Consider the following 13,669-nt stretch of genomic DNA (forward strand, 5'->3'; position numbering starts at 1 on the left):
CCATCACTTTGTAGAGGCAGGTTAGTACAGAACAATAAAGGAGGGAAGAGAAACTGGAGCAAGAAATTTGTCTGAAGATCTCAAGGAGCTTTACTAACATTCAGTTCCAAACCACAGCCCAAGCACAACCCAATTTTCATTTTGTTATTGCTGATAGAGACATTATTTCACTAACCCACAGCATTCTCCCATTCTCCTTAGGCCCTGTAGATGCCTGTCTGTGTTACAGAAAACCAAATCATATCATAATCATGTTATATGCTGCTCTAGGAGATTGGGCCTTTGCCCAGTTAAAAGCTAATATTGCCTTAATATATTAAGTGGGAACTTTCTACAATACAAACCACAGCTTAAAGAGGTAGCTACTGTAACATTTGTGTTTACAGGACTTTGAAAACAGCCTGAGGACATAGGGCATCAAAAAGTTTCCCGAATCACAAATTGAACATGATGTAACAAAACCATCCTGTTGCAAAAAAAAAAAAGAAAAATGGTTCACACCATTCTGAACTCCGTAAGCAGGTAAAGCAATTTATTAATCAGTGCTTGGCATTGGCAAGGCCTCACATGGAGACAAAAGAGCGAGCCAGCAGGGGTTTCTTAGCTGAGAGAAAAGTGGGAGCAGAGGCAGGAACCTGTCACTGGAAGTCTTTGAGAACAGGTTCAACAAACATCTGTCAGGAATAACAGAGATACAGCTGATATGACTGACAGCAAAGGAACTACTTCATCTCTGGAACCCCATTTCTGCTCTGTGTTTGGAGGAATCTCTGAATCAAACAAATAATTTCTCTGCTAAGACTTCCTGAAGGTTTTCTAAGTTACAGCTGTGAGGATCATCTGTGTTTTGAACCCATCTGTGGAAATCACTGTTTGTTGGAACTTCACAGAAGGCAGCAGTGGTGGGACTGGCTCCCACCTCCATACCTACGGTCTCACATGGAATCTCATTTACAGCAGTAGATCTCCAAATCTGTTCAAAACTGGGTTTCAATTACCTCTGTGTTATGGTAACTCTGTGCATTGGAACTCTAAGGGAAAAAAACCAGTAAAACTACTCCACAAGACATATAGGATAGTGGGGAGTGGATGTCCTTCCAATTCCAATAAACAAAAGAAAAATCCATCGTGGCATGCTGTGATACAATAGAGGACTTGATTTATTTACCAGATGAATAGATAACATGAATAATGAGCTGATAATCAGTAAAAAAAGGAAAAAATAGCAAAAGAAAAACTTCTTTCACAGTGTTTACTGACTTAGCAGCCTACCAGTCTTATCTCCCTTCCTCAGCCCTGTTTTCTGAATCAGCAGTAGTTAAATTTTCCAGCAATCCCTACATGAAAGGGAGTGTAAAGGGTGACTGGGGATTTCCGGTGAGTGACCTCGCCTTTGAGTGGGACAGTCAATGCTTTTGCTCTGACATTCTTTCTATGAAGCAGTGCAGTGACAGCTGAAGTTGCTTTCCAGAAGTCATCTCAACAGAGGTCTGGCAGTATCCAATACCTTAATTTTCTTAAGACAAACCACCTTGAATTCTCTAATTTCCTGAATTTTTCAAGTTGGTGACAATGGCAACTAATTTTGGAGTTACCTCAGCAGTGTTTTTCATCTGGGCGATGACATTCATGGCTCAAAATTACTTTGTAACAGGTATGTAAAGTTCCACCTTTTAAAGTGTTGAAAAAGGTAGCTAGATTTACAAAAATGGGGGGAAGGGTGAGTGTACTAATGTGTTTCTGGCATAGGAAATCACAGAATTTTGAGACTACAATGCAATGAAAACTAGAGTATAATTATTTCAATTTTAGTCTTATTTAATTGCTACCTAAATGCTGAAGCAGTTTTGTCTAAATGCATATTTTAAAAATTTGGTATTGCATTTAGGATTAAATTTAGATTTATTGAAATGTAATTTTATTTTGTACTATTTAAAATACCAGAGAAACAGTTTTGTATAACCTCAGAGAGCAAAACATGCATGAAACCAGTTCTCTTTCAAATTCCATCATCAACTTGATGCAATGTATTCTAACTGCAGTAGCTTCTGGATATCTGCAGATACTCAATGTGCTTCAGAAGTCTCCAGATGCTTCACTGTAATTTGCAAGGAGTAAATGCTTGTTCTGCTTATGTAAAAGAACATACACAGTTATGGTAGACAATTGATTTTGTCACCTACTGAAAGACTTCCGAAGGAAACCTGGACTGAGTAAATTAGATGCTCACATCAAATCCAATTGAAATTCCACAGGATTGGAGTACCTAACAACTCCTAGTCTCCTGCAGCAAAACTATAATTTTCCCTGGGGAAATGGAGAGCTTGAGTATTGTTCTTTGCAGCTGTTTGGATGCCCCCCAGCTCCACCTCAAGAGAGCACCCTCCCTTGGGGTACCTCCTCGTGCACCCTCTGCTCACTGGTCCAAGAGCTGCAGCTAAGCTCAGGGCTGATCTCCAGCTGTGTTTTCCAGCTGTGTTGTAGCAGGTCAAGTCCCTCCTGTAGTGACTTGCTGCCTGGGCTTCACAGATAGATTCTGAATTCAGGCTGTGGGTAGCCTTGTCTCCAGAATGGACTTCAGGCACGTGTTGTAGGTAGCACCATCTTCTGCTGTTCCCAAATGGACTTTCTGGATGTCTGACTCATTGTCTTGCTCTCTCTGGGGCTGGCAGTGAAACCTGTCACTGTCACTGTGATGTGGGACTGTTCAGTGCTGTGAGGCTGTGCCCTGGTCAGTGAGGGCACTGCCCTGCCTGTGCTGCCCTCTGCTCCTGGCTCCTCTTTCCTTGTGGAACAGCCTCATTCCTGCTGCTCCCTGGCATCGGCAGCCAAAGGAAACTCTATCTAATAAATCAGAGTGAAGGCTAGGCACAAGGCAAAGAGAAAAACAACAGCTTCCCAAAAAAAAAGCTAGAAGGAAACTAACATGCAACAAAGTCAATACCCATAGCTTACAAAAATTGAACAATTTTCTTCCTGTTCTGTGACAACTTTGTCTTGCTGTGAGATTCTTTTGTCTAGGTCTTCCCACCTATCTCAGTAAAACACATTTTTCACCCCAGACCCAAATACTGAGGAGAATGTCCCAGTATTAGCAGGTCAACTAAGCACAGCAAAGCTCAAAGCACAGCTGTGTGTAGCTTGTGGACAGAAAAGGATAATGTGCTAAGCAAAGGAGTTAGTCTGTCTCCTGTACAAACTCAGTCATCTTTAGAAGAGAGCTCAGAGGTGATTTAAGAAGTGATGGAAAGACTTGAAGAGGCTACTGTTCTCTTTCTGGGTTTCTTCCTCGCACTGTAGAACCATACAGAATTTAGATTGAATCTGATAACTTTTATGAAACATATCTTTTACTTCACCATTTTGTTTTAAAAAGCTTAGCAGATTTTAACGTACAAGTTCTTCACCTTTATTATCACTTACAACTTCAGTTTCTGGTATTGAATTTATATATTATGCTTTGTATCCATCATGCAATTCATGTGTAAAAATATTTGTCCTGTAATTGAATGACTAGAGACTGCAGCAGTTTACAAGTACCTACATAATTTTCTAAGATTTCATTAAATTCCTTTCTGTCAGCTGCTCAGCTTTATTTGAAATTTGTAAAGTTGATCATTGAGAAACTTTCATTCTCAACATCACATTTTTTAAAAGTTGTGCTGCTCAAATCTAAAGATAGGAAAATAATTGACTAAGTGAGCAATAAGAATAAGAGTAAAGTCAGAGCATAAAGAAGTAAAGAAAGAAAGGAACTAGGCATAAGAGGAGGAGGAGCAGGGTATTAAAAACTGAGAAAGAGGAACTGTGGATGGGCCTTAGCAGCCGAGATAGGGACTTATTCAGGGAACCAGAAATGGTTCTCAAGAGACTTGCCTTTAACAAAAAGGAATCAAGAAAACTTAAAACTTTTACACATAGAATAGCATAGAAGAGAATAGAGCAGAATTATTTCAGTTGGAAGGGACCTGCAGTGAACATCCAGTCCAACTGCCTGACCAAACTGGGGCTGACCAAGACAAAGCACCTTGTCAAGGGCCTCTTAAACACTCCCCTGTGGGTACTGTTCAAGTGTTCAGTGGCTTTCCACCTCTGCTGAGATAAATCCACCTGATTCAACGATTGCTCCACCAAACACTGAAGTCCAATTAAACAAAATGTAAGGACAGCAGAGATGCATCTTTTTTTCCAGAAGCCATTTTCAAACCCACCACATCCAGTGGGAGCAGGAGCTAAGATCCTGTCTTTCTTTCAGCACTCCACACAAGCTGAGTCATCTTCTCATCATGAGGGTGGCTTGGCTGCTAGTTCTATCTTTTCATTCATAAAATTCAATTTAACTTGTATTGCTAAGAAGTCATGTAGTGGATTTGCAGGCATCACTTCAGCCTGCTTTGAAGAGTTTGTGGGTTGCCTGTGTTCTGAAACATAGATTTTTATGAAGTATTCATTATTGTACATACCTGGTGAGCACAGTCTGACAAGTATATTGAGCAAGGAAGTAACACCTGGGACTGTTGGTTATCTGACGTGCTGGCAATGAAATGCTGAAATGCTTCATTTTTCAGGGCAATTACTGTATGTAACTCAAAAAGAAAAAATCTTTTTTTTCCCAGTATATGCTTCCAGTGAGACATGGAGGCAAAACAGTAATATCCTTTCTCCTTATTTGTGCCACTTCCTGAATTTTATCCTATGCCCTTAACAGAGGCTAAGAAAGCAGAGGAGGTGTAACCTAAGCTATGCACTTGCTGGTGCAGGTGTCACAAAGAGTAGACCAGCTGTACTTATCTAAAAAGCTGGATGAACTGCCTGGAAAAGTGTCATAAATCCACCCTATCTCCTCTTTTCCTGCCAAGTTCAGTAAACTGAATGCTTGACAGTGGCTGGGGGGTGGAAGCATCATGCCAAGATAGGAAAAAAAAGAAAAAAGAGTTTAGGAGGAATAAGGAACAACAGGAATGACAAAATCTTTATATTTTCTCACTGGTATATTAACTCCATGAAAAATTATGCGTAATACTTTTGATGTTATATACCTTATCATCTTGATAAGAAGGGTGTAATGATAGAATAATCAGTGCCTCAGTGCAACTGCTGGTTTTAATTTGTTAGAAAAAAAAGGAAATAAGACTGTATATGCACTCGGTCTAATAACAGCCAAACCTCTTGAAATTCTAGACTGTTTTTAAAAAACATGTTCTGTTTTAAAATATGTCTTTTACACTAGAAATTAGTTTTCTACTATCCTCAAGCTAGAAACTTTAAAAAATTTCAATTCAGTTAAACGTGATCTTAAATTCTTCATGAGGAATAAACATTAATATTCAAATACTAACCTTGAATATTTTATGGCTTAATTGCAGGTTCCACTCATCCACCTTGTAGGATCACAGGTGTAGGACTCTATCTCGAGAAGAAAGTGAATTTCTCAGAAGCAAGTAATGCATGTAATCAACTGAATCTACAATTGGCAAGTAAAGACCAAGTTGAAAATGCTTTGAAACATGAGTTTCAAACATGCAGGTATATCAGTTAGTGGCTCATTGCCTTAACACATCTATGAGGCTGGTGATAAATCTAATACTAAAAGGACTGATGCTTTTTATTGTAGCTTTGGATGGGTGAAAGATGGATTTGTTGTTATTCCTCGGACAACACCCAACAACAAATGTGGTAAGGGCAAAACTGGACTAGTGCGATGGAATGCTGACCTCCTTCAAACATTTCATGTTTACTGCTTCAATTCCTCAGGTATGTAAACATGGCAACTACATTTCTTGTGTTTTGTTTTTTTTAATGTCTGCATGAAAAAATAATAACAAAAGTTCTTATAATTTGTTGACCCTTTCCCCCAAACTTAAATGTTATCAAGTTATATTTGCCTCAGAAGCTTCCAAGAAATACAAAGGGTCAATTCAGTTAATCCAAATTAATAATTTGGTGCTGTCATGAAAGCTCTTGAAGAAGAGTTGCTTTTACCATTCTGTAATGTTGATGCAATGCTCTTAATATGTTTTGATTATTTAGGCAGGTTCATTTGAGAGACAGTGAATCAAATCTTTGACCAGGGTGTCTGTGTGTGGTCTGTTTGTTCTTTCAAAAAGGCCAAGAGTGGGGTACTTCAGGAAAACTTGAATGTCTTTTGATAAAGGAAAATTAAACTGAATTAAATTATAAGGCAGAACAGCCAAGAGACCATAAACCCAATGAGATTCCCAATCTATTATCCAACAGCTTTCTTTAATGTGCATCATCCTATGTATGAAAAGGATGCTGAAAAGTTAATTACTTACCTTGCTGATAAGGAAGTGCTGCACAGGAAATGCACTATTAAACACTGAATTATCACCTTACCTATAAAGTTAAAAATAACATGATCAGGCTAACTTAGTTTTTCTCTGCAGTTCAGAGCTTTTATTGATGAATGCATTGATATATTAGTGCCATGGCAACATGCTCTAAAAGAAGCTGCTCCTATTGGTATTGTTATTTCTTCTGTTCCTATGAAACATGATGTTTCAGTGCATGAAATGTATGTTATTCTGCATCAGAAACATTGGGTAAATTGAGTAATGCTAAAGAGGTAGCAAGTAGTTTCAAATTATTGCTTTGTTTAGCTTTAATTTTAAAATAATAATAATTACATATATATTATACTGTTGGAGTACGTGAAGAAAGCTAAGCTTCCCAAATGGTCAGAGTACAATTTAATGTATATTTAACATTGGGATGATTCTGCATTTCTTTATCTTTACTTCCAAACTGTTGCCTGTTCTAGGCATTTCTTACCCAAAATATTTGTCAGGAGCTCATCCTGTCGATTTTCTTGTGCCAAAAAAGGTGCCAAAGGCGCTTGAAAACCATCATGGAAAAAGTATAAAGCCCCTGCCTTTTAGCTTTTTATTCTGTGAGTGTAACTGCGTCATCAGACTTCCCGTGGGGATTCGTGTGGACAACAGTGCATACGTCGTTTCCCTCTTATTTATGTTGTAATTTGGTTGTTACCTTAGTGAAATTTTTATGGCTTTACAGAATACAGAACTTCACTAGCAAAGAAGAATTTCCACGTCTTCACATGAGCCTGATTCGTAATTCAGCTTTTCCACTTGCATAAAAAAATTTCCCTTGCACCTACATTTTTATATAGACAACATTCACTTCATTTAAATGACCTAATTTCTGAAAATTACTTTTTTTTTCAGCCCCCCCCATCCCATTATAATCATGTCTCTTTATTATTTCACACCAGTGCCTGATGTATCTGAAAGTTTTATGGCTTACTTTTGTTTCCAAGATATCAAATCAGTTTTCCAAGTATCAACAGTGCATGCATATGTTTTGAACATGTACATAATATCATGGAAATATTTTTGAACATTGAATCTGCAGTAGTTAAGTCTCCTGCTCTGCAGGAGGTTATACTGTTGGTTTTTATATGCAATATTATTCTACGTACTGTCCATGGGGAATCTTGTCATTGATTTGCAAAAAAAAAATGAGAGCTACACTTGCTCAAAAGAGTCTTTAACTATGTGAGTAATGATAAAAGCTGTGTAATCTGCATTGTAACCACATGTTTGAAACAGCCATGGCTGATTTGGGTAAGGCTTTTGTGAAGAAATAATAATTTCCAGAAGGGAATGACTGAGGGACAATTTCAATAAACATATGCACAGTAAGTACAAAACTAGCATTCAACACAACCGTTCATGTATTTCCTTTCCCTGCTGCAGATGTCCAGATTAATTCATGTAAACCAGACCCAACCACAACAACATTTCTTTCATCAAGTGCATCAACGGACTCGACTGCACATTCAGCCTCTGATTTCACTGAGAACATCACAGCAGTGCCCACTGTGACTGAGCCAGAGCAATTCCTGAAAAACAGAAGGTTTCGTGTCATATGTGTAACTGAAACGTTACCAACAGAGGGGACCACCACAGCACTGCCAGAGGAATCCTCTGGGACTGCCTCTCCCAGCCACACTGCCCGTTCTGCCTTTAAGAACGACTCTGTCATCTTTGGAGGTAAAGGCCTTGTGTGGCAATTATTTCATCAGAAGAGTGACTTGTGTAGAAGTCAGTAGGCAATCTGTTTACTGCTATTTTGGGTTGCTACTCCAGCATCCATTTTGATGAACCTGGAGGCAGAAGAGGAGTGTTACGGTTTTGCAGAAGCAAAGCTTACAAGGCAGAGGATTTTAAAATGATTTTTAAGTAGAAGTAAGGTCTGGTTTTATGCTCTTTGATAATACTTTGATATGAAACGGTGGAAGTTCATTCTGGTTAATGTTATTTGGGGTAAATACATCCCTAAAAAAGCCTTGGCAAACACTATGTGCTCAGAGTAGTGGAAAACTCATCAGGCTCGTAAAAACAAAGAAGTTTTAAGGAGAATTGTTGTTCTCTAAATATGGAGGTGTTCTCAAGATGTGAGATGTGAGTAAGTAACCCTAATACATAGCAATGGAGAAATGGGCTAAATATGAGGAAAAGCATTCCAACTGTAAGGATAGTTAATCCCAACATGTTCTCTAGGCAGGTTGTAAAAACCCTCCAATGAGCAGATTAGACAAATATCTGTCAGGGATCGCCTAAATACCTGTTTTAGTCTCTCTTGAAAAACTGAGCAGGAGTAACTCATCTTTTGAGATTCCTAATACCTCTATTCTTGAGTTGATGTGTATGTTCTCTTACACAAGGCTGGTTTTAGAAGAATCTGGATTTATGCTCATGAGCCTTTAGAAATTCAGCATTAAGTACAAATAAAATTCTATGATTATGTCACTTTTATCTCCAGGTATCCCCACTGCACTTCTTGTCCTGGCAATCATCTTCTTCATTATTTCAGTTGTTCTAGCAGTCTGTTATATCAAAAAGTAAGTTTGTTTGGTTTTTTTTCTATCTTAGACTGAGTTAACCCCCAGAGTACAACCAGTGAATATTTAAAATATATAGCTAAAGAGCAGAGAAGTAATGATGATGACAAAACAGTGAACACAGAGAAGAAAAACCTTAAACCCTGTTGCTATACAGATAAGTTTGTTGTTGCTGTTGCCATTCTCTGCTTTAGAAAAGGAACCAAAGACAAATATTACCTATTTTTGATTGGTCAATCACGTCTAGTGTGAAACATTTCCAAGTGTTATTTCCACAATAACAACACTGAATTGTGCATCTGTTCATTTACAAGCCTGTTTATGAAGTTTTATCCCTCTTTTTTTAATATGTCAGACTCGAGGTGAAAGATTTTATAATTGCACTGTGATTGTGCTCAGAAAAAAAAATTGTTGAGCTCACTTGTCATGTGTAAAGATCTTCAACACAGTGCATCACTAAATCCTATCAAAAAGTTGTGCATTTCTCACATCTTAGCCCAGACAGCTTTATTGTTGTGTACCACAAATCCTGAATATATATTGTCTGTTTAAAAAAAAAAAAAAACCCAAAATATTTCTTTAGAAAGCTTTGTGCTTAAAAAAGCACAAAGATCTAGCATGCCATCATTCTCTGTGAGATTTTTGAATGAGCATGGCAGAGTAAGTTAATTCTAGCTTTTTTTCACTTTATTTCCAGAGCGATACTACCAAACTGTGTCAATGTTTCTGCTTTACTGTCCTTTTCTTTTCCATTTAAAGGTACAAGAAAACCTTCCCATTTTTAAACAAGACTCAGGAAAAAGAAATGGTTGGAACTGTTGCTCTCAAAGAGGCAAAGTTAAATGACAAAACACCTGAGAAGGAAGCACAGACTAATGGAAATAAGGTAGAAGAATCTAAATCTAAGCCTGAGGCCACAGTAAAATGTCTAGAAGCAGAAGTTTAAAGCAAAGAATGTACAATTCTTGATGGAAACATAAAATTAAGCACACAGAACTTTGCAATGCTTTTAAACTTGGCTGATTGTGAATACTCATGAGTATTTTCTCTATCTTAACATATGAAACCTTGTTTTTTAATAATTACATCTGTGTCTACAAATATTCTTGTGGGAGAACATGGTATCTTATTTACTTGAAATACATAAAAAATCCATATTACAGCTCATTTTTCATCTATAATAAAAAAGTAATTAGGAATATGCTATTAATGACATGCACTGTGTTAACTATTTGCATTGAATTCAGATCAATATATCATTAAAAGGTTTTTATATCCAGCTGAAGGATGTCTGCTAACTTAATGTCTAATATAAAATGATGATACTCTAGTTATTCCTCAAGTAGATTAGCTTATTTCCATTCAGTAATTGCACACTGTTTTTAAAAGTCTGTTTACAAACAGAAGAAATAGGTCTGTTTACAAGTGCATGAAAAACCAAAGGACTAACCCACTGTCATTCAAATACCCAAGAAAGGGTACAAAGATGCTGATGTCTATATATACAGCAATGAACAACTTTCTTAGACACCTTCATCCTATCATAATTTTATTTATTAAAACCAGTATCATCTTCTGCATCAGATATATTGATAGGGGTGGGGAAAAAAGCCTTGATTTGTATTTCAACCCTTATATTTGAGATATTTTGTGTATATTTAAGTGTGGGTTTCATAATAAAGGTCTCAGGTGGTATGGGATGTTTACAGTGCTTCGTAAAAAATAAAGTATGGTTGGTATGCTTGTCTGGACAATTTATTCTCATAAAAACTGTCTCACAGTAAAAAAGACTCATATAACCTTAATGTTACAGAATTAATTAGTTATAAAAGAACAACACTAGCAATTAATCAAATATTTTCCTGAAGGAACGATTTGGATAACTTATTTTTATATGTGAATGAGATTATTATGGCAAAGACAGTTTCTTTTTACATCAAGAAGCTTGAAAAACATAGTCTTAAATAAAATAGCAATAAATTGCTCATTATATTGTAGGATACAATAGTCACTATAATGTAGGATACCAGGTTATGAACTTTGACATTTTTCATTCATGTAAGTTTAAAAATTGTCCAGTGGTTATATGTTCTGCTAGATAGTGAGTTACAGTTTATTGCTACACTAGAGAGTCCCTGTGTTGCTTTTTGTTTTCTTCTTCTTCTTTTTTTTTTTTTTTTTTTTTGATTACTCAGCAATATTTTATGGCTCCAGGACTCTGGACTGTGGTGACGCACAGCCCACCACTGCCATTAAAGCCTTGCTACTGCAGAAAGACTGTGATTCAGTACTGCTCTAAAAACCACTCATTTTAGATGCCCATCGGCAGAACTTTAGCAGCTAAATGTGCAGCAGAGGACAGCACTAAAAACACAGCCTTCCCACTCAGATAAGTAACTGTTCTCCTTGCAAAATACCACAGTAATGCCTTCTGACTCTCCTGGCAACCTGAATGAAAGCACTCTGTGAGAGAGCAGGCAGCACAACTAAGGCCATCAGGAGGGGCCACAGCCAACACTTGTCATGATGGTGCCAGAGCAGTAAATGGGCCTAAGGACAAAGGCAAAGCTAGTGGATTCCAGGTAGCATTTGATTTTCTTTGTGACATATTATAATCTCCCTTCTGCCTCTCTTTTCCACATTGTAGAGATCAGAAATTAACTGTTTCTCTATTCTTTTCCCCTACCACCAAGGGATAATAATCTACCTCTCACTCCCCTACTAGCACTACCTCTGTTCCACAGATACCAGGTTCCTTTTGTCTCAGGTTATCTCATTCACATGTAAAGAAATTTGGAGAATTGTTCCCTAGTTTCACTCTGACTGGAAGTTTGTTGCTTCTGTTTTAGAGCTAAATAAGGGTGCTTTTTTCACCCTGAAGCATTTGCTTGCTAAAAAAATCTATACTAGCTGTTGTAATAAGATATTGCCTTAATCTATGCCTTGTTTTATCATATACTTTAGAAACTCAGCTTTCATCCTGATCTTTCCACTGACCAATGCACATGGCCTGATCTGCCCCTCCTTTCCATTACACAATTTATGCCAAACTACAATGAATAAAGGACCTGTTACACTGCTCTGTATGTAATAAAGGTAGCTCTAAGTACTAATCAACAATTACTGTATTTGATACTGTCTGTATGTAGTGAGTACTGCTCAGTCACATTCAAATGGGAAAGTACAAAACATTCTTGCTCATTTTGTATTGGCATTGCAAGGGATATACTACTACAATGCAGACAGGAAACATTTATTTGAGTATCAAGACAACTGGAGGCAGCAGAAACTTAAGAGAAATTCTTCGTTATGTTTCTGACTTTTCCTAAGTGTTGTGCTTTTTTTTTTTTACAAGACCTTCTCAACAGCTCTGAAGTTCCTTGATGTGACAGAAATTGTATTATGTTCAAGTACCTCATCCCACTGAGCAGGAGAGCACAGTTTGTCCTGTCACTTGACAGTGACACTACTCAGATTCCCACACTGAGGCTACAGATGTTTGCTGACCTTAGGTGAAAGGGGTGCTTGGCCTGCAGGAAATACAGCAAGGTTCCCAGTCCAGCCCAATCCCTGTCTGGAATATAGGGGTGCCTTTATCATGGGAAGTACGTGTGTCTATGTGTGAACAGAAGTGGGCAGGAAGGGGAAGTACTACTCCTTTTCTCCTCTTTAAATTAAGTAAAAAAAATTAAATAAATAAATCGATAATTAAACATTGCAACACCAGGATGTGGATGACCCAGAGGATGTTCTAGGATGTCTGTTCCTCGGTGGCTTGTTGTCCTTTATGGGTGTTGGGTTTTTTTTGTGAGAAGGTCAGTGAGCATTGACCTTTGCCGCACACATCCACCGCCCACATCCTCCCTGCAGACCGGGATTTGCACCAGCAGCCGCTGGCCTGGGATGATCCCACCGAGGCAGGAGCTCACACTCCATTAAGCATCATTTAAATCCCCATTTATTAGAGATCATAGGAAACAGTGAATAGTACAGGTGGTCCTACGTCCCCTGGGGCGCTGGGAACCCTGAGCAGGGCAGCACTGAGAAGGCATCTGACAAGGGCGCAGAAAAGTGATCCTGTTTGGGTCAGTCAGGATATTACAGGATGTTTCTTTAAAAAAAAACAAAAACACAAACAAACAAACAAAAAAAAACAAAAAAAAAAAACAAAAAAAAAAAACCAAACCACCAAACAACAACAATCACCAAAAAAACCCCGAACCACCAAATAAAAAAACAAAAACAAGGCAAAACAAAAAACCCAAACCAAAACAAAACAAAAAAAACCCCAACTCTACAGAGCACTTTCGCTGCGTGACAGGCAGGAGGCTCAGGGGGGACCCCATTGCTCTCTACAACCCCGACAGGAGGCTGTAGCCGGGTGAGGGTCGGGCTCTGCTCCCAGGGAACCAGCGACAGCACAAGAGGACACAGTCCTAAACTGCGCCAGGGCACGTTTAGGTTGGACATCGGGAGGAATTTCTTCACAAAAAGGGTGATGAGACATTGGAACAGGCTGCCCAGGGAGGCGGTGGAGTCACCATCCCTGGAGGTGTTTTGAGGAAAGACTGGACGTGGCACGCTGTGCCATGGTCTGGCTCGCATGGTGGCGATCGGTCAAAGGCTGGACTCCATGATCTCAGAGGTCTTTTCCACCCCACCGGGCCCTGTAACTTTGCGGACGTTACCGCAGGACCGGCCGCACTCCCAGCCCCGCTCCCGCTCCCGCCGTGTCCCGGGGGCGGCGCGAGCCGCGCGATGGCGTCACCCGCGCGCGCCGCCGGC

General features: G+C 38.7%; 1 protein-coding gene across 1 annotated transcript; it reads left to right on the forward strand.

The window, feature by feature from the left end:
• The first annotated feature begins 1,172 nt into the window (after positions 1–1,172).
• LYVE1 (lymphatic vessel endothelial hyaluronan receptor 1) lies at positions 1,173–10,163 on the forward strand. Its single transcript, XM_032690000.1, has 6 exons — positions 1,173–1,654; positions 5,367–5,526; positions 5,615–5,754; positions 7,737–8,033; positions 8,806–8,884; positions 9,644–10,163. The coding sequence occupies exons 1-6, from the start codon at positions 1,573–1,575 to the stop codon at positions 9,828–9,830; spliced, it is 945 nt and encodes a 314-aa protein (XP_032545891.1). The 5' UTR covers positions 1,173–1,572; the 3' UTR covers positions 9,831–10,163.
• Positions 10,164–13,669: the final 3,506 nt, after the last annotated feature.

This window comes from Chiroxiphia lanceolata, chromosome 6 (assembly GCF_009829145.1).
Source record: "Chiroxiphia lanceolata isolate bChiLan1 chromosome 6, bChiLan1.pri, whole genome shotgun sequence".
NCBI classification, from domain to species: domain Eukaryota; kingdom Metazoa; phylum Chordata; class Aves; order Passeriformes; family Pipridae; genus Chiroxiphia; species Chiroxiphia lanceolata.